General features: G+C 41.7%; 1 protein-coding gene across 5 annotated transcripts in view; it reads right to left on the bottom strand.

The window, feature by feature from the left end:
* The window catches only part of L3mbtl3 (L3MBTL histone methyl-lysine binding protein 3), a 112,989-nt gene that overhangs the window by 17,589 nt on the left and 73,093 nt on the right, over positions 1-22,307 (bottom strand). For all 5 annotated transcript variants that reach the window (XM_004651214.2, XM_045159124.1, XM_045159120.1 and 2 more), the window contains one exon: positions 12,511-12,660. In XM_004651214.2, coding sequence (XP_004651271.1) covers positions 12,511-12,660 — 150 coding nt within the window. The remainder of the gene's footprint in view (positions 1-12,510; positions 12,661-22,307) is intronic.

The following is a 22,307-nucleotide window of genomic DNA, read 5'->3' on the forward strand; positions in this document are numbered from 1 at the left end:
GACAGAAAGATCTGAGTGAAGAATTTACTGAATCCATTCCACTTCTAACATATCAGTTCAGAAACTACAGAGATTATATCCACAGAAAGCAGGGGATGGAAGTGTAGTGAAAACAAACATAGAAAATTGCACTAAAAGGCTGGAGAGAGGGTTTAGCAGTGAAGGTGCTTGCCTGCAAAGCTTAAGGAGCCAGGTTCGATTCACCAGAACCCACGTGAGCCAGATGCACAAGGTGGCACATGCGTCTGGAGTTTGTTTTCAGTGGTTAGAGGCACTGATGCATCCATTCACACACATTTTCTCTCTCTCTCTCAATAATAAAAATGAAATATTTTTAAAAATTTTTAAAAGAAAGGAAATTGAACTAAAGACATTATTTGAGGTGCTGAGAGAAAATGTTGTCTCTCTGCAGAAACAGTGAAGTCCCTGGGCAGGTGGTTCCGACCTGTAATCCTAGCTGCCTGGAAGGCTGAGGTAGAATGCCAGGAAACTGGAGGCCTGACTAGACTGCTGGGCATAAGCAAGGAGAGCATCAGCAACGCCTAACAAAATGGGCTGGGGAGACAGTGTGGTGGTGGGGCACCTGCTTGGCATGTGTGAGGCCCTGGGTTCAATCCTCAGTACTACAAAAACAAACAACAGAGCCGGGCGTGGTGGCACACGCCTTTAATCCCAGCACTAGGGACGCAAAGGTAGGAGGATTGCCATGAGTTCAAGGCCACCCTGAGATGACAGATTTAATTCCAGGTCAGCCTGGACCAGAGTGAGACCCTACCTCGAAAAACCAAAACCAAAACCAAAACCAAAACAAACAACAGCCTGAGACTACATAGTGAGTTCCATGTCAGCCTGGACTAGAGTGAAACCTTACCTTGAAAAACCAAATAAATAAATAATTTATTTCCTGGTAGATGGCAGCATAGGGTCTTGCTCTAATAAAAATGAGTACATATTAAAATTTTCAGGGCTAGAAAGATGAGTCAGAAGTTAAGGTGTTTGCCTGCAAAGCCCAAGGACCCTGGTTCAATTCCCCAGTACCCACAGAAGCCAGATGCACAAGGTGGCTCATGCTTCTGGAGTTCATTTGTTGTGGCTATAAGCCCTGGCACACCCATTCTTGTCTGTCTCCTCTCTCTCGCTGCTTGGAAAGAAAGAAAGGGAAAGAAAGAAAGGGAAAGAAAGAAAGAAAGAAAGAAAGAAAGAGAGAGAGAGAGAGAGAGAGAGAGAGAGAGAGAGAGAGAGAGAGAAGGAAAGAAAGGAGGGAGGGAGGGAGGGAGGAAAGAAGGAAAGAAGGAAAGAAGGAAGGAAGGAAAAAAGGAAAGTAACTCTTTGACAAAAGTTTTTTCATGCCAGATTCTAACAAAATTCACCCTCAAAGAAAAGCAAAATGGAGATTAAGGGCTCACATATTGTTTCTTAAATATAGAAACATGGTCATGTCACATTTATAAGCTCAATTCATGACTTTTCATTGCTGGTCTATTACAAACCTGGGAATATATAAACGTGGACATTTATCTGGAACACAATTCAAATGAAGGACTTTGTAAGAAATGTTTATAGAATGTTTTATGTGGATGTGGATGTGTGTATGGTGTGCATGTGTGTGTATACACATATCTGTATGTATTCATGAATGTGGAAGCCAAAGGAAACCCCAAGTATTATTCATAGGCACACTGTTTACCTCTTGCTTTTTCTGCATATGCATGTGATATGTGTGTATGTATGTTCATGTGTAGGTTCATATGTGCATGTATGTGAGTATGCATATGGAGACCAGAGGTAGACACCGGATGTCTTGCTCTTTCATTCTTCACCTTATTCTTTGAGGCAGGCTCTAGTGACGAAGCTAGAGCTTACTGATTCAACTGATCAGCAAGCTCTAGGGATTCTCTTGTTGGTTCCCCAGTGCTGGGTTTGTAGGCATGTACCACTACATATGGCTTTTACTTTGGTGATGGGGATCTAAATTCAGGTCCTCATGCTTGTGTGGTGAGCAGTTTATACATGAGCCATCTCCCCAGCACTGTCCACCTCTTTGTGAAACAGGATCTGTCATGGACCTGGAACCACTGACCAGGCTAGCCAGAGATCCAGGCATCCACTGGCCTTTGCCTCCCAAGCCATGGGAGTAGAGGCCTGTGCCATCATGTCTAGCATTTATGTGGATTCTGGGAAAAAAACTCAGTTGTGTCATGTTTGCATGACACAAACTTTTGAATTTTTTATTGCTGGTTAATTTATTTTGCCCCTTTTACCTGACCAGATCCACTGTGTTCCCCATGTTGTTTCCTTTGGCTAAAAGGGGAAGGGGCAGGGGGAATCTGCAGGCTTGTGAAACAAGCCAGATGACCAGGACCACAGAGATGAGCACAGTCCTAACCAAACACAAGTGGACATGGTCAATATTACTAAATCAGCATTCTTAAGAGCACACCATGAGCTGAACACAGGCTGAGAGAGCTCTTCCCAGGCCCAGTATTTCATGGCATTCCTGGAGCCAACTCTGGCATTATGTCTACTGAAATAGAGAAGTAAAGCCCACATTCACAGAGGCACAGAGACATGTCTTCCTGACACCAGAATCTATGAGTAGATTCACTTACTCATGGATGTTTATGACTGTGTTTCTCCAAAATAGAGTATGAGACCATGTTACAGGAAGTCAAAGGGAACATACTCTCCTGTTGCAAAAAATCTCATTTTCAAATTATTTTTCCTTCAGAAGGCTGGGAATGAAGACTCTGACTACATATTCTTACTTACTTTATATTTATTTATTTATTTATTTAAAAGCCCCCCCCCCCCCCCGCACCCCAGTTGGCAACCAATCTTTCTCACTTCCATGTGGTTAGAAACCTCACTACCCTAGTGGTGGCTGTGGGTCCTGTGATGGATAGTTCTTTCACTATGCAAAAACAAAATCCTTGTTCTAGAATTTCACCTTCCTTAGCAAAAAGCTGATCTTGCTTCAGTGTTCCAACCAATGAACAAAACATGATCATACTAGAATATTTAAGCTCTGGGATAACATTACAATATACTCTTGCACATAGTATAAGATATGTTTCTTGATAGACTGTTAAGAATAACAACCACAAATATTTATACTACACTTTAATATTATGATATTGTTTTTAAATATTTTATTTATATTTATTTAGTTAAGAGAGAAAGAGACAGAGAAGAAAGAGAGGAAGAGAGAGGTGATGCCACTAGCCACTGTAAATGAACTCCAAATGCATGTACCTCTTTATGTACATGGCTTACATGGGTCCTGAGGAATTGAACTTGGGTCCTTCAGCTTTTCAGGCAAGCAGCTTAACCACCAACCTGTCTCTCCAACCCATGATACTTTAATACAAAATCTCTTGAGACTCTCTCTCCATGAACCATGCTCTCTCTGTCAATAGTCTCACTCAGGCAGGAGGCACAAGCTGCTTCCTGTGAGCATGCTTTAACAAGGACAAAGCAGCCTGGCAGTAGTAGTTACAAGTGTCGTCTTTGGAGGGATACAAACTTCATTCACATCTCAGTTTGCTGCTTACTAGTTTTGCATGAACTTTGACAGAAAGTTCCTTAATGCCCCAAATTCTCTCAGGTGCATCACTGATAAAAATAAGGATACTCACTCTTAACAATGGTACCTTGAGGACTAAATAAAATAATGATATATAGGAAGTGCTTAGCATGAGCCAGGTACAAGAGTGAGATCTTGACATAATAGCCTTTCTATTTACCAATTGCTTATATCAGGATAAAATCACTTACTGATACCTGTTCCCTCAAGTAAGCTGCTTTCTTCAACTATTAACACAGCCTTTCGAGTAACAGTTTCTTTAGCCAGACATCCATTCAGCATGGGTTAGATGTCAAGTCTTGGCTATGTGGCCAATAACCAAGATGCTGGATGGGCAATCAGCCCAGCACCTACACCACATGGCAGGATGAGGGTCAAATGCAAAGCATAGGGGAAAAAAATGCCTTCTAGGCAGAATTTTTCTTGAGATGTTAAAATGTTCAGGAACTAGTTTAACATTTCTCTGGCTTATATGGAAATAAAATCACAGCAAAATCCTACTCAAGAAAACTCCTCCAGCTTTTAATTAAAACAGTAGAATCTACTTAGAGGGAAAAGCCTATTCCTTGTGAGTCAGCATTCTCTTTCCTGTAATTATGCATCACGTTTTAGATGTCTTACTATCATACTCCAATTATGCCTGTGGTAAATATTAAGGAAACAAACACAAGAAGAGTTATGTGCCCAAGAAATGGATGCATACAGCTGCATCTCTTCAAGTGTTTATTTTTCACTTAATTCCTAACCAATTATGTTCAACCAGACCCAGTCTGCTTATAACAATATTGAATAAAAAAATATCCAAAAATAGGTTATTTTGCCTCAATTCAGGGATATATTAATTTTAGCCAACTCTCTAAATCCAGCAATGAAAGGAGGTAGGAGAATGGGAACTGTAGGCAGAAACATAGCACACAGGTTAGAAAACTCAAAACGCTCTGTTTTCATGTCTGGAATGGTAAGAGGATGTCTCTTTGACCCACTAGTATTTTAATTCCTGGGCTGAAGTCACTCACAGATAAAAGATCAAAGATCAAGCCTCTCAGAGGTTAAACTTTACACAAAGTTTCAATAGTCGTTAGCCTGCCTCCAGAATGCCTCCTACAAATGAAGTTTGGAAAGTGTCCGAGCAAGGTAGGTTGCCACCATCCAAGGACTCAGAACAGACAGCAATGTCCACCCGCATAGGCCCAAGGGCTAAAGTCTCAATGGGGAATTCTCAGCAATAGTTTTACTGACCCATATTTTCATAAACATGGCCTAAAAGAGGTAAACATGGACTACTCCTTATTTAGTGACTAAAGGTAAAAATATGATGTTTTAATTAATAAGCCTATGATTTGCCATATGGAATATAAGCTAGTGGGGCCATAATGGAAAAAACATATATAGCAAATGGGCTGAGTGAGTTTTATTAAGATATCGAGGAAATTTTTGGACAATGGTGTACCCAGAAGCCATAGATTATTACTAGAAAAATTTTAGTGCCAGGGATGGGATACTTTCCAGTAAGTTGTTGGCCAGGGAGGTCCCAGATGCCCCCAAAATATTATAGGCCATTGTCAAGGCTCATGGTTTCCCATTAGGAAGAGATGGTAAGACCCTATTGCTGAAGATTTCACATGCTTGGGCTGCAAGGTCACTCAGAAATCCTGCTGGAACTGAGCTGATAATATCCTCCATGTAGACCAGCTGATAGAAAGCTGGAAAAAGCTATGCTGGGGCTGGAGAGATGGCTTAGCGGTTAAGCACTTGCCTGTGAAGCCTAAGGACCCCGGTTCGAGGCTCCGTTCCCCAGGTCCCACGTCAGCCAGATAAACAAGGGGGCGCAGGCGTCTGGAGTTCGTTTGCAGAGGCTGGAAGCCCTGGCGTGCCCATTCTCTCTCTCTCCCTCTATCTGTCTTTCTCTCAGTGTCTGTCTCTCTCAAATAAATAAATAAAAAATTTAAAAAAAAAAAAGCTATGCTGCATGCAGCTCTATGGGGGACAGAAATTATCAGTGGAGATAAACAATAGTGGATACTGCAAGCCTTAAATTTGGTGAGCCAGGTCAAATGAGCCAACAGGTGCAATAATGGCATGTCTATTATGGGGGTGAAAAACCACTCTCTAAATGGACTGGAGGCCCTATCCACAGAAGGACATACGTGTCTGATACTGAAAAGCAATAAAAGAGGAGGTCATGAGGCCTAGAGGTGTAGTGCCTGCAGGGTCTGGATAAGTACATACATTTTGCTCACCAAACTGCCCAGTAAGCACTTTTCTTAATGTTCATACCCATATATTAATACTAATCTTACTTCTGGTTAGAGAAGCTTCTCTTTTCTGATGGCAGTGACCTCTAGGATGACTCATAGGGCGCACCATAGGCTGAGAAGTGATAGAGGAGTCATCAGAACTGAAACAACTCCATCACACCTTCTAAGACTCAGGGTCCATTGAGGAAGAGGTGACAGAAAGAATATAAGAGCCAGGGAGGGTAGGAAGGCTTATAATGCACTCTTCCAGACACAAAATGGCCTGGATATCCATGACCTTATAGTACCGACACAAGACCACCATAGTAGGAGGAAAAGATGATGACATCAAAATAAAAGAGAGACTGAGAGAGGGAGAAGATATGATGGAGAGTGGAGTTGTGAAGGGGAATGTGGGAGGGAGGAATTATCATGGTTTATTTTCTATAATTATGGAAGTCGCCAATAAAAAAAAAAAAATTTTAAGATAGGAAAAATCCTCCAGAAAAACTTAGTAAGAAAAGTCTGTTAATCCTCTCAAGAAGTATAAGCTCTACTCAATGACGTGAGTTCTGGGAGATAAAGACAGCACATTGTGGGGAGAGTGAAAGTGTGTTCCAGAAAGGAGAATATATGCCACTGGTTTCCTATTCCAAATGGAAAAGTGTCCCAAGTAGGAATTAGTGATAGTCAAAGGAAACACAATCAGATCCTGTTATAATATTGTTCCAACAACTTCATAGGCACCTAACAACAACACTCATCTTTTTCTTACACTTTGAATGGTTGCCTTGGTGTCACGGCAACTGGTATCAGAACTGTGAGAGTTTTAACTAAAACTGAACTTTTCTCTGGTGTACACAACAGAACTCAGGTTTCCACGGGCTGGATCACAGCTCCTCATTCATACCTGGCAGCCCACTGATGGAAGGGAGCCAGACTGTAAAGCCAGGGGCTGTCTGGTCCAAGAAATGTCCACACCATCCTCGTTTAGAGGACCTTATGAAGCAAAAGCAAACTTCTCCACACTGCTGATCACTGTTTACAATCTTTCAGAACTTTGGCTCTAAATTAACTTTAGTCTGCTTGTTTTGATCATTTTATAAAGTACACAGATACAGTTTCATATATGATATTAGTTCATTTTCCCATCTGTTTAGTAAGTGACAAATGGGATTTTGATGTGACTGGCAAAATTGAAATTATGTGAAAAAATATAAGTCAGATTAATGGCAGTAATTTGTGCAGCAAGCTCTGCCTAATTCTCAGAGTGGAAATACTGGTCCTGTAACTGAAAAGCCATTTTAATGACATCTAATGAGCTGCATAGACTGGATTAGTTTAGTAGTGGGCTCTTTCCTTGCAAAGTAGTACAAGCATTTGCCAAGCAAGCATTTTAAAGATGCTTTATTGTGCTTTGGTGGTTATGTCTAAACAGGCTTTAACAACATGGAGGTTTAAGACACTGTGACTTTTAACAGAGCTACAGCCCAATTTAGAACTCAAGAACAAGCAGCTGTAGACAGACTTCATGAGACTAAGTCTATGTGGAAAGGATGCCTGAGATTCCCATCCCAGTGAGTGCAGTAGTGATTCCCAGAGCCAGGCAGAGAAAGGATTCCTGGGATTCACATTTCATTTCCTTACTCCGTATTCTGGCACATTTTATTTTATTTATTTGTCTTATATTTTATTTGTTTATTTGAGACAGAGAGAAAGAGAGAGGGGGGCAGACAGAGAACAGAGAAAGAATGGTTTGCCAGGGCCTCTAGCCACTGCAAATGAACTCCAGATACATGTGCCACCTTGTGCATCTGGTGTACGTGGATATTGGAGAATTGAACCTGGGTCCTTAGGCTTTACAGGCAAGAGCCTTAACCACTAAGCCATCACTCCAGCCCCTCTGCTACATTTTAAATAAGTAGTCTTTAAATAACTAGCCTAGATGACTTGGATGCAAATGTTTTATTAAGACAGAGAAATGCACACATCCTTTTACTCAGCCATGGTAACATAGAGATCTGTAACAGTGATCAGTCCCCAGGAAATGCTGTTGCCAGGGGCAAAGGGAAGGCACCGATGAATGGCACCTTCTACAGGGACGACATCACCATCTTAGAGAAACCAATGGACACACAGCTGGTCTCTACACCCCTCACAGATGGACGGGCAGTGGAAAGGAGCGACACACTCACTCTTCTGCTCCGAGTACTCTGGATATTGGCACACACACACTTGACCTGTCTGTGTGGGTAAACCGGTCCAAACCTTTAGCACACCTACAGAAAAGACCAAAGAGGCCATCTGAATGTGGGTGAAAGCTTCCTAGGAAGGATGTTCTGAACTCCAGGTACAAGAGCTCTAGGACACTGGTCCCTAAAGCCCTTGGCACCATTCTTTCTGGTCACTTAAGGCTGCTTCGTCTATGTCCTTGCTTTGTTACATAAATGTCACTTCTTAGAATGCAGGCCAGGAGTTATACAGTACACAGGGAGGCCTCACCCTAATTTATGAGTGCAGGTACGTGTACGTGGATCTCCTTCATCATTTAGTAACCACTCCTTATACATCTAGTTTGGCAATCTTACAAAGCTAAGGCTGAAAAAGGGAGACTGAACAGAAGGCTATGTGGTTACTGCATTTTTGGTCACACAACTGGCATGTCTGAGGAGTGATGAAGGGTTCAGCATGACACCCTTACTGGATGCAAGGTACAGTGTTCCTTGCTGAGGGTAATTTAGATAATGAGGCCAGGGGAGACTGCCTCTGTGGGGCTTATCAAGTGAGACTTGGAGGAAGTATTCACACAACTTCATAGCCTCAGGATATGAGACATGAAAGCACATACGGAGGGCCTCAAGCTACAGGCTGCAGCATTACACCATCTCCTCTGAGGAAAGCACGGTAACCTGAAGGATGCGAGGTTAGCTCACAGACCAGCAAAGCTTCTGGGAAGAAGGAAAGGGAGGCTGGAAGACCAGGACCAGGGAGGCCGCAGAATTCAATTGAGAGAGCCCGGCTGAGGTGAAGCGGAAGAGTGGAGTTAACACAGAACTGGGAGCCTCCTTAGGAGTTATTTTAAAAGTTATTCATTTTGATCCTAAGCAATGGGAAGTTAGTGAAAGCTTGCAGCACAAGGTTGTACTCTTGGATGGATTTTTAAAATACAGACTCCAAGGCTCTAATGTGATGGGCTGGCAGGTTCCCAAATCTTTTGGGGGAGAGCACGGCATCTGATATGGAACCAAGTTGGGAAATGATGCTATGGATCAGTTGCTGTGGGCTTGTGTCAAGTGGACAGTCCTTAAAATAGTATCATGAATGAAAAGAATAAGTGTGTGACTTGCATTGTTCTTTTATTCTTGGCTGTGTTAGATCAGCCTTAGACCAAAAGCAACGCCAGCAAAGCACTCATCCAAGGGACTGTTTGGTGTCTGAACTGGGAAACGGTCACGAGTTTATACAGTAGCTGCCTTACTCCCCAGCCTGTGATCCCGGCAGCAGTCAGCACACGCAGACCTCACGCCCAGTGTCTCCTACACATGAGGGAGGAACTGGTGACCAGTATGATGAGGACGCTGCTTCTGCCTGCCCTCCCCTCCCTGTCTCATGCTCGGGCTCCCTCCTGGTATTTTCTTCACCTCCCAAGTAAACCACCTGCAATCAAGTCCCTATCTCAGAGCTTGCTGCTAGAGTGCAAACTCTCTTGCTGTCAAAAAGTGCACAAGAAACAGTAGAAAATAGAAACTAAAATTTAGCAAATTAAAAATGATACAGCAGTTGAGCATGGTGGTGCGAACCTTTAGTCCTAGCACTCGGAAGGCAGGGGTAAGAGGGTCGCTTTGAATTCGAGGCCACCCTGAGACTACACAGTGAATTCCAGGTCAGGCTGGGCCCGAGTGAGACCCTACTGTGAAAACCAACCCCCTCCCCCCAAAAATCAGAAAATATGCTAATGCCTGAGAGGACAATACATGGAGGTAAGCAATTATTATGAAAAGAGAACATCAATGAATATTATGGAAATCAACTTACTGAGCAATCAATTCAGTTTCACACAGGAATATTATAGAAACAACAAGACATTCTCTTACTTTTAATAAACAACAAATTGTTGCAGGGCTGGAGAGATGTGTTAGCAGTTAAGGAACTTGCCTGTAAAGCTAAAGGACCCAGGTTTGATTCCCTGTGACCCACATAAGGCAGATGCACAAAGTGGCTCATGAGTCTGGAGTTTGTTTGTAGTGGCTGGAAGCCCTGGCATGCCCTCTCTCTCTGCTTCTATCTCTCTCTCCCTCTCTCTCAAATAAATAAAAATATTCAAAAAAGAAGTTGCAAAAGAAGGTTGAACATGTCTAACCCAAAATCCAAAATCCAGTTGGGCATGGTGGCACATGCCTTTAATCCCAACACTCAAAAGGCAGAGGTAGGAGGATCACCATAAATTCAAGGCCACCCTGAGACTACATAGGGAATTTCAGGCCAGCCTGGGCTAAAGTGAAACCCTACCTTAAAAAAAAATTAAAAAAATTTAAAAACCTTAAAAAATGAAAATCCAAAGTCCAAAATGCTCCCAAGTCAGCCTTGAGTGAGTTTAAAGAAGACTGGAGTAGATATGCTCAACTTGTAAAGTCTATGAAAATGTCATGATTTTTTTGTTTTTGTTGTTATTTATTTAATTATTTATTTTGGTTCTTCAAGGTAGGGTCTCACTCTAGCCCAGGCTGACCTGGAATTCACTATGTAGTTTCAGGGCAGCCTTGAATTCACAGCAATCCTCCTACCTCTGCCTCCCGAGTGCTGGGATTAATGGCGTGCACCACCACGCCCGGCTCCATGATTTTTTTTAAATCCCAAATTTGAAACTGTATGGTCCCAAGCATTTTGGATGAGGGACATTTGATCACTACTGTGAAACAAGTAAAATATCTCTTCCTCTTTACACAACATCAATAAAAACGAGCAATTTATTAGGAGGTTTACATGAACATTTTTCATCTCATCTCATTGTAAAAAAGTGATGGAGTGCTCATCAAAGGACATATGCATAGTATGTAGGAAAGCTGAGTTACCCAGAAGGGCCCCAACGCTTTGGATTTGCACGTTGCATCACTCCTCTGTGGCGGGAAGGCCTGACCATGCTTAGTTTACTACCTGCCTATATCCAAGCCTGAGAACCTTACTTCACTAACTTTCTCCACCCAGCATTTCAATGTTCCTCAAAGATTTACATCCAGGAAAGTACTAAACAGGAAAAGGTTTGATTCACTGACAGTATTTACCTGGGGAGGCTGCATTTGATAAAAATATCTAGATATAATACCTAGCAACGCACTAATACCTGCTTAACAATTTTTTCATATATTGGTAATAGTTTATTTTCCGAAAAGCTTTACTTTTCTGCCAGGAATTATACAAGCTTCTAATGCATATGAGATTATTTACTATCTCTGGGTTTTAAGAAATGATACGTTCACTTAAGCAGAAAATTAATAATCCTTATCATTTTACTATAGACAGTTTGGTGTCTGGCACACTATAGATTTGCTCAAAATGGAACTGACTTACATCCATTGGTTATATGGGCAGAAGTAGGAAAGAAACCAGAATCCTAGATTAACTATAAAGTGTCTTTTTGTTTTGTTTTGTATTTTGTTTTTGTTTTTCAAGGTAGGGTCTCACTCTGGCTCAGGCTGACCTGGAATTCACTATGTAGTCTCAGGGTAGCCTTGAACTCACAGCGATCCTCCTACCTCTGCCTCCTGAGTGCTCAGATTAAAGGCGTGCACCACTACACCCGGCTATAATAAAGTCTCTTGAATCTCTTTCTTATATCTATAACCATGGTTTGGGGCAAAGTTGATAGAAAAAGTGACTATTGTAAAGATGCAGGTCAAGCAAAAGAGCTTCAAACCATCACCAACTCTGAACCCTCAAGAATAAGGTTTATAGGTGTCACTGAAAGAGATCAAGTACTTTCTATAGGATAACTAGTGGGTTCCTGCCAGTATTGACTCCTGAGTGACCCCAAGCCAACAGGCTCAGGGTTTTAAAAAAAAAAAAAGAGGGGGAACACACTAAGGAAAATAAAAACCTTGGAATTTTTAAAATTTTATCTTCTCCAAACACATGGCTTCCAGCTTTGAGTTAAATACTGCCCCTCCTTTTATTTAAGCTGACACTCTCTCTGTTGCTCAGGCTAGTCTTAAACTGTTGGCCTCAGGCATCCTCCTCCTTCAGCCTCCTGAGGAGCCAGAACTGCAGGTGCATACCCATAGCCAGTTTCAAGTTAAGGATTTTGAGACAAGCAAGAAAGCAGAGAAACACTTTGACCTTTGGAGAAATGGAAGTTAAGAGAGATAATGGGGTGTTTCCAAGTATGGATTCACATCTCCATTTCACATTAAAGCCAGGGATTTTTATTTACATGCATATTTACTTATTTATTTGGATTTTGAGGCTCAAGCTAGCCTAGAATGTAATATATATAGAGGATGATCTTGAACTCCCAACCCTCCTGCCTGTGCTTCCCAACTGCTGGAATTCTAGATGCTCCCCATGTTTGCTGATAATCCAGTGCATTCCTGACAATCCACAAGAAAACACTGCCACAAGACATAATGTGTCTGTGATGAGCAACTTCGTCAATATACGCCCTTCCAAGCCATGTGAGCTCATCACTTGACGTACCTGGTTTCTGGAGATGAGGAACTTTCATTTGTGTCTGTCCTTTTCTCTCTTGGAAATGATGGATTAGCTGAAGGCACCTCCCCACTTAGGCGGTCTGGGAAAATGCGCTCTTTATTCAAGTTGATTTCTGAATAGGGACAGTTGGAGGTACTAATAAAAGAAAGAAAAGCACACTCCTATTAGAACATACTTATTTCTTTCAATTAAAATATCTGAATTTGAATATAAAATTCCAAAACTGTACTATGTAATATACATAGATGTGTATGACCAATCATATAGCTTGAAATATATTTTTACAACACAATTTAAGTATATTCTAATAGATAATATATCTGTGCTAGACTTTTGAGAAGCAATCTGCTGTAATCTTTGCAACTAAGTAATTAATTGTCAGGGAAGGATTCCTTTTAATCTGTTTGTGGGCTGGGTTTGTGCATGTCTCGGGGAATAATCAGACTCAAGAAAGAAATGCCTAAGCTCAGAGCAGATATTTAATTTTCCTTATAACAGTTGTGCCCTCCAATGTCCCCCATGGAACTTTCCAGTCTCCACAAGTACCCCTACATCTGATTTCCTAGAAAACATGTACTATAGCAATTCTGATCCCAATATGAAAAAGAACCAGATGTCAAGCTGAGTTATGGCCCATCTCCCTTCCAGCTTTGCCAATAGGCTGACCTCTAAGGTCTCATGCAGTGCTGTAGGAAAACAAGTTGCTAAGTGGCAACTTGGCATTAGTTAGTGGACACTTGGCTTGCTCCTCACATTCCAGTCTCTAGAACAATTAGGCAACAGGCCTCTAATACAAATCAAGTTTTCCATTCATCTGACTGACTACCTGGCCTCTCTGCTTTCAGGAAGCCTTCTTAAATCTCAACAAGTCTTAGAAATTAGGTAGATTATATTGGTGTTGTATGGTTCTTTAGTTTTAGTCAGTGAGGGTATTGACAACATACACAGAAAAATTATAAATAGTCCAAATGTATCTTCACCAAGAGAATCTGAGATACCTCCTGGGAGAAGGGGGTTAGTTTTAAAGTGCTCTGAGTTGATTTTACAATGGTATATAAAATTGATCATGATAGTTTGTAAGCAAAAACAAAAAACTTAGTTTGTTAAATATATGCTATACTCTACAAGTTTCAAGCAAAAGAAAAAGAATTACTGTCTGAAGATTGATTTATATACATTTACACAATGTTAACCCAACAATAACAAAAACAATAGTGATATTTATGAAGTACTTCCTATGCATTAGGCATGATACTAAGTACTTATTCAAAATATTGTAATTTTCCCAACACTCTATGAGGAAGGCATGGTATGTGATCACTAGGACTTAGCAACAGTATTTATCAAGCATCTACTATGTACCAACCACCATTTTAGGCATTGGAGATATAGTGGAAAATGATAAGGTCTCTGGCTTCGGTTAGCCGTAGTCTGGGGGGAGATTGGGAAAAGCCCAATCATATAAGACAGACAGTGTCATACATACTGTGGTCAATGCCACGAGGAGTCAAACTATGAGCTGAGGGAGGACAGGAGGACGCGCCCGTGGGTAATGAGGAAGGGCTCCACTGCAGGAGAAGTGTTGAAGCTGACCCCCAAAGGCTGGGAGGACAGGGTTTGACTCCAGCCACCCCACTTGAGGGCGAGTGCTGCAGCACATGGGAGGGAGAGCAAGGCTGAGGAGGGCGAGGGAGACGAGCCGGGAGACACCGCTGGGGATGGCCCCACACGGCCCACAGACCACAGTCAGAAATTTTTATTTTTTACTTTGGGTTCAATTTGAAGCCACTGGGAGGTACCGAAGTAAGGGAATGACAGGGTTTGACTTATAATTAATAAAGCTCACTAAGAATGTTTTATAGACGACTTCAAGGGGACAGAACTGGAATAAGATAGGTACTTGAGAATGAAGACATGCTGTTGACTTGGATGTGTGTGTTGGAATGAAGAGGAAGTAGGAAGGACACATACTATCTTCTGCAATCCTGCAATGACCTATGGATGGATGGAAAATGGTAAGTGATATTCAGGGTTCAAAAATGGCTTTTAGGTGCAAACACCTGACATAAGAATACTAGTAAGAAGTGGACTGGGGTCAATAACAGGCATTACGGCACGGTTACTAGACATGTAGGTACACATGTTGCTTGTCTGAAGTAGCTCAACAAAACAAGCCTACTAGTTTGTTCATTTACTGAGAAAAGGCAGTTTCTTTAAGAGAGGGCAACTTGGGCTGGAGAGATGGCTTAGTGGTTAAGGCATTTGCCTACAAAACCCAAGGACTGTGGTTTGATTCCTCAATACCCATACAAGCCAGATGTACAAGGGGGTATGTGCATCTGGGATTCATTTGTGAACCAGTGGTTGGAGGCCCTGGCTTGTCTATTTTCCCTCTCTCAAATAAATAAAAAATATTTTTTTTTAAAAAAGAGGGCATCTTAATACCAAGCCTAATTTTAGGGAGAGTACAAATATCCATTGAACATTCAGAAGTTTAAGGGCCACCTCATAACAGACACATTTAAGCAAAACTTATCTCCAAGGAACCCTCTAGAAAATTATAAAGATATAGCTAACAGCTGTATAAAACCATTAAAAAGTACAACTAGCTCTTCTTGTACCTCTGAATCTGTGTTTCTGACAGAGGAAAAATATTATCCTAAATTCAGATCTTGGTCATTTTTATTCCATTCTAATGTTCCTCATATTGTACATTTTCATTACAAATTTATCTATCTGAATTTCTGACAATAGAAAAACCTACAAAGACAGTGTTATGGTTTCTTTTGACATACAGTAGGCCACTATCCTGCAGCAAGGTACCCATGGTCAACCTCAGTTTTACACTCCTATCTTTACAAGCAGGGAACCACAGTGTACACATTTACCTTAGAGCAGGATCAGGTATGAGAGATGCAAAGAACATGGAGTGTCCTGTTCCTAGCCCCACTAACCTCCAAAGACAGAAGACTTACAGGAATCTGGATGCCTAGGACCCAATGAAACACCATAGTTACATTGTAATTTCTGTGTCAAAGCCCTTCATCTTTTGTTGAATAAGTGAAGGAAGAACGTGGATAGCTCAGAGAAAGACAAACTACTATCTAAATATCTCTCTTTTCTTTTGAAAAGAGACTGCCTGAGCCCAAGAGATTCCAAACTTTCAACAAAAATAGAGAAACAAGTTGGGCAAATTGGTGTACACCTTTAAAACCAGCTCTTGGGTAGGAGAAGTAGGAGGATCACTATGAGTTCGAGGCCAGCCTAGGCTAGAGTGAGACCCTACCTCAAAAAAAAAAAAAAAAAAAAAAAAAGAGAAACCACCAGATCCCTCTATAGAAATTTATTAATGAGTGAGTCAGCCTCACCTCCACAGGAAGGCCTCTGGTGATCAGCTATGGGTGTTTACTTAGCCCCTCTTCCTGAGAAAAGTCCCAGAGGTTTGCATAACAGCCATTCTACACCAATAAAGGGTGAAGAGGAAAGCCAGATGCTTCCTAAAGCTGGAGGTGATGATAAAAGGGGATGTTACAAAACACAGCAGGATGGACTACGTTCTAGGTGGACTGCAGGATGGGCAATGTTCTAAGTGGACACAAGGATGAGTAATGTTGTAGGCAGACAGCATGAAGCCTCTCTGAAGTATGCTCTCTGCTTTATTCTCTACTCAGTAATGTGCAGGCAAAACTTCTGAGTCTGTGTTTTCATTTCCAAATGAAGATGCTAAGAACAACCGTGGCAATTACAAGTGTGCTGTGCAAGTTAAATGCTCTGTCTCACTTCATTTAATGCTCACCATCTTGGATCTGGGCCATAGTTCCTACTTAGGATGCTCACTGCACAGACAGAAAAACTGAGGCTTCAATGAGATGCACCACAAATATTGGCTGTCTCTTAATTGCTATCCAATATGGGTCAATTTCAGCCTGGAATATTGAAGAATTTCCTCATTCCTAAGCTACAATAATGAAATCAACCTTCAAGTGTTTCCTGGAGTAAGAAGCCACAGCTGCCCGCCTTTGATACTGTCCTCAGCTCCTGAGCATCATAAGCCTTTATGTGCTAGGCACTGTTCCAAGTCCTTTATATGATAACTCTTTTATCTCACCACTCCTCCTAATCAGACACTGTTGTCACCTATTTCACAAATGAAGACTCTGGGAGAAAGAGGTAACACACTGAATCAAGATTACAGAACTTTGTAAAATGTCCCCATATCTTCCTCTCAATGCAATCCAAGATACAGCTATAAGTCAAATATTTCATCCTCTCACCCATTCCCATTAACTACTTAAGGCAAGAATTATAATGAAATTCACAGGTAATTATGTTTTCAAGGAAGTCTGCTCTTTAAAAGAACAAGAAGGACTGGAGAAATGGCTCTGCAGTTAAGGTGCTTGCCTCTGGAGATTGGAGACCTGAGTTCAACTCCTCAGTACCCAAGTAAACCAGATGCACAAAGTGATACATGCATCTGGCGTTCGTTTGCAGTGTCTAGAGGGCTTTGTGTGCCTATTCTCTCCCTCTCTCACTCCTTCCCTTCCTCTCACTCTCCCTCCCTCCCTCTTTCTGTATCTCTGCTTACAAATAAAATATTGAAAAAAATAAATAAGAGATGTTCAGATCAACATTAGAACTTCTGAGTATTCTGTTCGATATTCCTTCTCCTATGTACAAATGCAAAGCTACTAACTTTTAAACCTTCATATCAACTTTTAAAACCCATCAGAGGGCTGGAGAGATGGCTTAGCGGTTAAGCGCTTGCCTGTGAAGCCTAAGGGCCCCGGTTCAAGGCTCGGTTCCCCAGGTCCCACGTTAGCCAGATGCACAGGGGGGCACATGCGTCTGGAGTTCGTTTGCAGAGGCTGGAAGCCCTGGCGCGCCCATTCTCTCTCTCTCCCTCTATCTGTCTTTCTCTCTGTCTGTCATTCTCAATTAAATAAATTTTAAAAAATTTTAAAAAAAAAACCATCAGAGCTGACAAAGCCTCAAAGCAAAGAGCAGATTCTCATTAGGCTTGTAATAACTTTTAGCTTTCCATGTACAGTTTTTGGTAACTAAACTTCAGTAAGGCTTGATCCATCACAGTCTATTTGCATCCCATCATGGATACATACAGACATACATACTCTCACTATGCAGTCATAAAAAAATTACTTTCAAGAAAGAAGTCCTATAGGATCATTCCCAGGCAGGATTTTATAAGGTGAACCCTGTTCTATTAGCAAATTACCGCACATCAGCCATATCCACAAATACTTGTCCCTTAGCCTTTCTTGTTTCTGCCTAGGAAACCCTGGTTGAGCATATCAGGTAACAGGAAGGGATTGCCTTATCCCTGCTCTCAGCCGCCACATTGAAAACCCTCTTACTCATAAATATGTACCTAAACAATTAGGCAATATCTCCAATTTAAGTGCTCACAGGCTCTCCCAGATGACTGTGCTCTGCAGAGTGCCTCATGGTTAAGGCAAAGACACAAAGGCTCCTCGGGGCTGGGCTAAATTCTGCTTCTGATAACGGACCATCCAGGGTGCTTTCTCAGCTATGCAAACCTCTCATCATCATCTACAAATGAGGCCCAATTCAGACCTGCGGTGAGGATTAAATGAGGCCATGCACTTGGTGGTGCCTGGGACAGAGTCATCAGTACACCCTACAAATGACTTATCATGAGAAGAACGGCATTTAGCTTCCACTGTGTCAGAGAACATTAGAAACAGCAAGCAACATTATTAAAACTCCACTTCCTGCAGAGGGAGCTGATACTTCTGAATGCTGCTCTGGGTTTGTGTGGGGGGGGCGGGGGAGGGACACTGAATGAATATGAAGCTTCCACCTTTCCACATGGTAATTTGTATCCAGAGTTACTGAGATGGGAAATACTCCACAGACTACAAATACCCTTCACAGGTTGGTGGAAATACTCTTGTCAAGTTTTCTTGTTCAGTTTCTCCAAGATCAAATATCATATACAAGAGATGAACTCTGGGAGGGGTCACTCCCCTTCTGGGACCTCACCATAGGAGTAAATGAAGCATCACAAGAACCCCCATGGGCCACCACAGTAAGGTTCTCTTCGAGAGTCAGAACTGAGCACCTGGCCACTGGACACGGCAGCGATGAGCCTGCCTGACAGGACTTGCCCTGGTCAGTCACGTTTCAGCAGTAAGGTAGGTCACATCCTCAGCCTCCACCACTGAGATGCTCCTCTGCTTCTACCACTTCTAGAACAAAGTCAACTTGATACCTTCAGAGATAGCAGCAACAAAGGTGAGTCAACACAGTCTTTGCTTGCGTGTTAATAAAACTGCTTTTGCTGAAAGGGCAACTTTCCTTGTTATCTAAGCAACGAACGTGTGTTTTGATTTATTCAGGTTCTCAGTAAATTAATCCAAAGAGAATTTTCTTATTATATTTTCCTAAACACAGCATTCTTAGCAAGGCAGAAATGAGTGTCAGTGAAATGAACCTTTCTGAGAATATCCATGATGCAGCAAGCTAGTCCACAGGGGTGCTAATGAAATGGAAAACAGGCTCAGCCCGCCAAGGACTGATGTTCTGCCAGAGAGAAAGCACCAAGTGTAAGACAGACAGACTGCTCCGGAAGACTACAAAACCTTTCCGAGACTGGCATGGTAGACAGCTCGAGGGCACTAGCTCTTCAAGTTGGACTCTGTCCAGATACCCTGTCCACCAAGTCTACAAGGCACAGTCTTGACTAAGTGTGGTGTGAATGGTACAAGACAGGCTTCTTGGTCAAGCCTAGACTTTTCCAGATGATGACTGGCCAGGTGGTTGGAAGGGACAAGACTGTCACCACAAACCCTGCTGATGATGGGAAACTTCTCCACTCAGATATAAGGCAGTTCTTATGAAACTTTTTATGCAGCAGTGTATTAGTTTCCTTCCAGAATGCCAAGTATAAATTTTAAATACTCAGCTACACTCAACAAGATATTGCCAGTATTCATCTATTCATTAAAATTTCTTTGTTTTTTTATTTATTATTTGAGCAAATTGCCTTTAGTTTAGGAAATATTACGGGATTATATTGCAGAAAGCTCCCTATTTTACTTATGAATTTGTACTTTACATTTTAACTAAATTATATAGTCCACAAATGCTTGGGACCAATTCATGGAGCAGTGCCTTGAAAGGCAGAGAGAGGGCAAGAGGTCAAGAACAGAAGACTGGCATGGAGTGATGGCTTAGCAGTTAAGGCACTTGCCTGCAAAGCCTAAGAGCCCAGGTTCGATGCCCCAGTACCTATATAAGCAAGAAGCACAAGGTGGCACCTACGGCTGGAGCTCGTCTGCAGTGGCTAGAGGCCCTGGAATACCTATATTCTCTAGTAAATAAATAAAAACAAAATTTTAAAAATTTTAAAAGAACAGAACCTTGAGCTAACCTGGATATCCCTGAGGCTAAGGAAGGCGAGTTACAAAAGCTCTCTAGTACCTCAGTGCCTCATCACTTGATGTGAGGAAATAGTTCCTGTGTCACAGAGCTGTTCTGAAAGCTATTGAACAATGAAAGCAATCCCTTACCCAGAAGAAATCAATGCTCAATAAATGTTGCATGTTTTATAGAAAAAAAAACCAAACTATTCTTCAACAATACTTAATGGGAGAATTTCTGAATTTACAATGGAAATGTAGCACATTCATTATTTCTTGCATTTAGATGTATCCATTCACTGGAATAATCCAGCTGCCTTCACTAGGTAATAACCAATTATTTCTGAGACGTAAGAGTTTAATCCTGTAACTTGGGTTTATAGCCATATAAGGGACAGAGACATTTTCAGTGGGAGCATCATCCTGCCTGTGCCTAGACCTTTTATTCAGGAATATTCTGAACCTTATCAGAAACCAGGGAGGAGTGATATGACAGGAAGATGTGTAAGACTTGCGATGTCAGAAATGAAGGAGACAGAAGTACATCTGGGGAAGACAGTGTACCAAGCCAGGAAAGTTCTGAGGAGCACATAGTGCAGCTTCATTGTTTTGAAAAGCCCAGATTCTTTTTTTTTTCCATGGTCCCTAATACTTAGGCTTCTTATTCTTTTCTCTTTATTGTTTTTCATTTTTAAAAATATTTTATTTTCGTTTATTTAGTTGAGAGAAATAGATACATAAATAGTTAGGTAGAGAGAAAGAGAAATAATGAGCTCGCTAGGGCCTCCACCCATGTAAATGAACTCCAGATGCATTTGCCACCTTGTGCAGCTGGCTAACGTGGGTCTTGGGGATTCGAACCTGGGTCCTTTGGCTTTGCAGGCAAATGCCTTAACTGCTAAGCCATCTCTCCAGCCCCTTTTCAGGTATTCTTTAAGTAGGGTCTTGCTCTAGCACAGGCTGACCTAGAATTCACTATGTAGTCTCAGGGTAGCCTTGAACTCACTGTGATTCTCCTTCCTCTGCCTCCCGAGTGCTGGGATTAAAGGTGTGCACACCACACCCCGCTTCTCTTTTGCCATCTTTTCTCATATGTACGCATGTATGTATGTATGTATGTATGTATGTATGTATGTATGTATGATGTAGTACATATTTACAAACACAGTAATCCCAGCTGGTTTCAAATTTTCAGCAATCTCCCTGCTTCCATTTCTCAAGTGCTGCTATGTCAGACCTGAGCCACGAGGCCCACCTGACTTTTGCTTTTATTGTAGGGCTCTTCCTGAGGAAATGGCATGTTTTACCACATGGAATCCTTTCTGTGGTACATCATATGAAGCTCTCTTAGATTGAAAAGCCATAAATACATTTGATTTTCCTGAGTATGTATTTTCCTTACAAATGGTGTTCCATTTGCTGGTTGATGACTTTTTTTTTTTTTTTGCTTTGACTTCTAAGAACCTTAAGGTCAACTTTATGGACCAAAATCACCATAGGTATGTATACACATACCTGTGTTATTTCTATGTTCAGTTCTCTTGATGTGAAAACCTTTTCCCTTATCTTTTCAAGTTCCATGAGTCTGTGAAACAGCCCCGAGTTCTCTGTGGGATGATGAGGCTATAAGGATGCCATCAATAATGATAAGCATCTCTTGGGCTTTACGTGATTGGCTGCTCAGAATGAGCTCCAAACCAGCAGATGTCATTCCTTTGTCATCCTGGGAACTATGCTTTCTTTTTTTTTTTTTTTAATTAACATTTTCCATGATTATAAAATATGTCCCATGATAATTCCCTCCCTCCCCACCCCCACACTTTCCCATTTGAAATTCCATTCTCCATCATATTACCTCCCCATTACATTCATTGTAATTACATATATGCAATATCAACCTATTAAGTATCCTCCTCCCTTCCTTTCTCTACCGTTTATGTCTCCTTTTTAACTTACTGGCCTCTGCTACTAAGTATTTTCATTCTCATGCAGAAGCCCAATCATCTGTAGCTAGGATCCACATATGAGAGAGAACATGTAAGTCCAGATTCTTAAACCTACACAACCTAAATAAATAAAAACTCGTCAGAGGGGCAATGAGCTCACAGGTGTGTGCAGCACTCACTCTGCCGGTCAGCACTATTTCAGGGCTGTTTCTGTTCATCAGTACAGAACCAAATGGCATATGCTTTGTTCCTTAAAAACCCAGTAAGTCGGGCTGGAGAGATGGCTTAGTGGTTAAGTGCTTGCCTGTGAAGCCTAAAAACCCTGGTTCAAGGCTCAGTTCCCCAAGACCCACGTTAGCCAGATGCACAAGGGGACACACGAGTCTGGAGTTCATTTGCAGTGGCTGGAGGCCCTGGCGTGCCCATTCTCTCTTTC

Source organism: Jaculus jaculus, chromosome 9 (genome assembly GCF_020740685.1).
Source record: "Jaculus jaculus isolate mJacJac1 chromosome 9, mJacJac1.mat.Y.cur, whole genome shotgun sequence".
Classification (NCBI taxonomy): Eukaryota; Metazoa; Chordata; class Mammalia; order Rodentia; family Dipodidae; genus Jaculus; species Jaculus jaculus.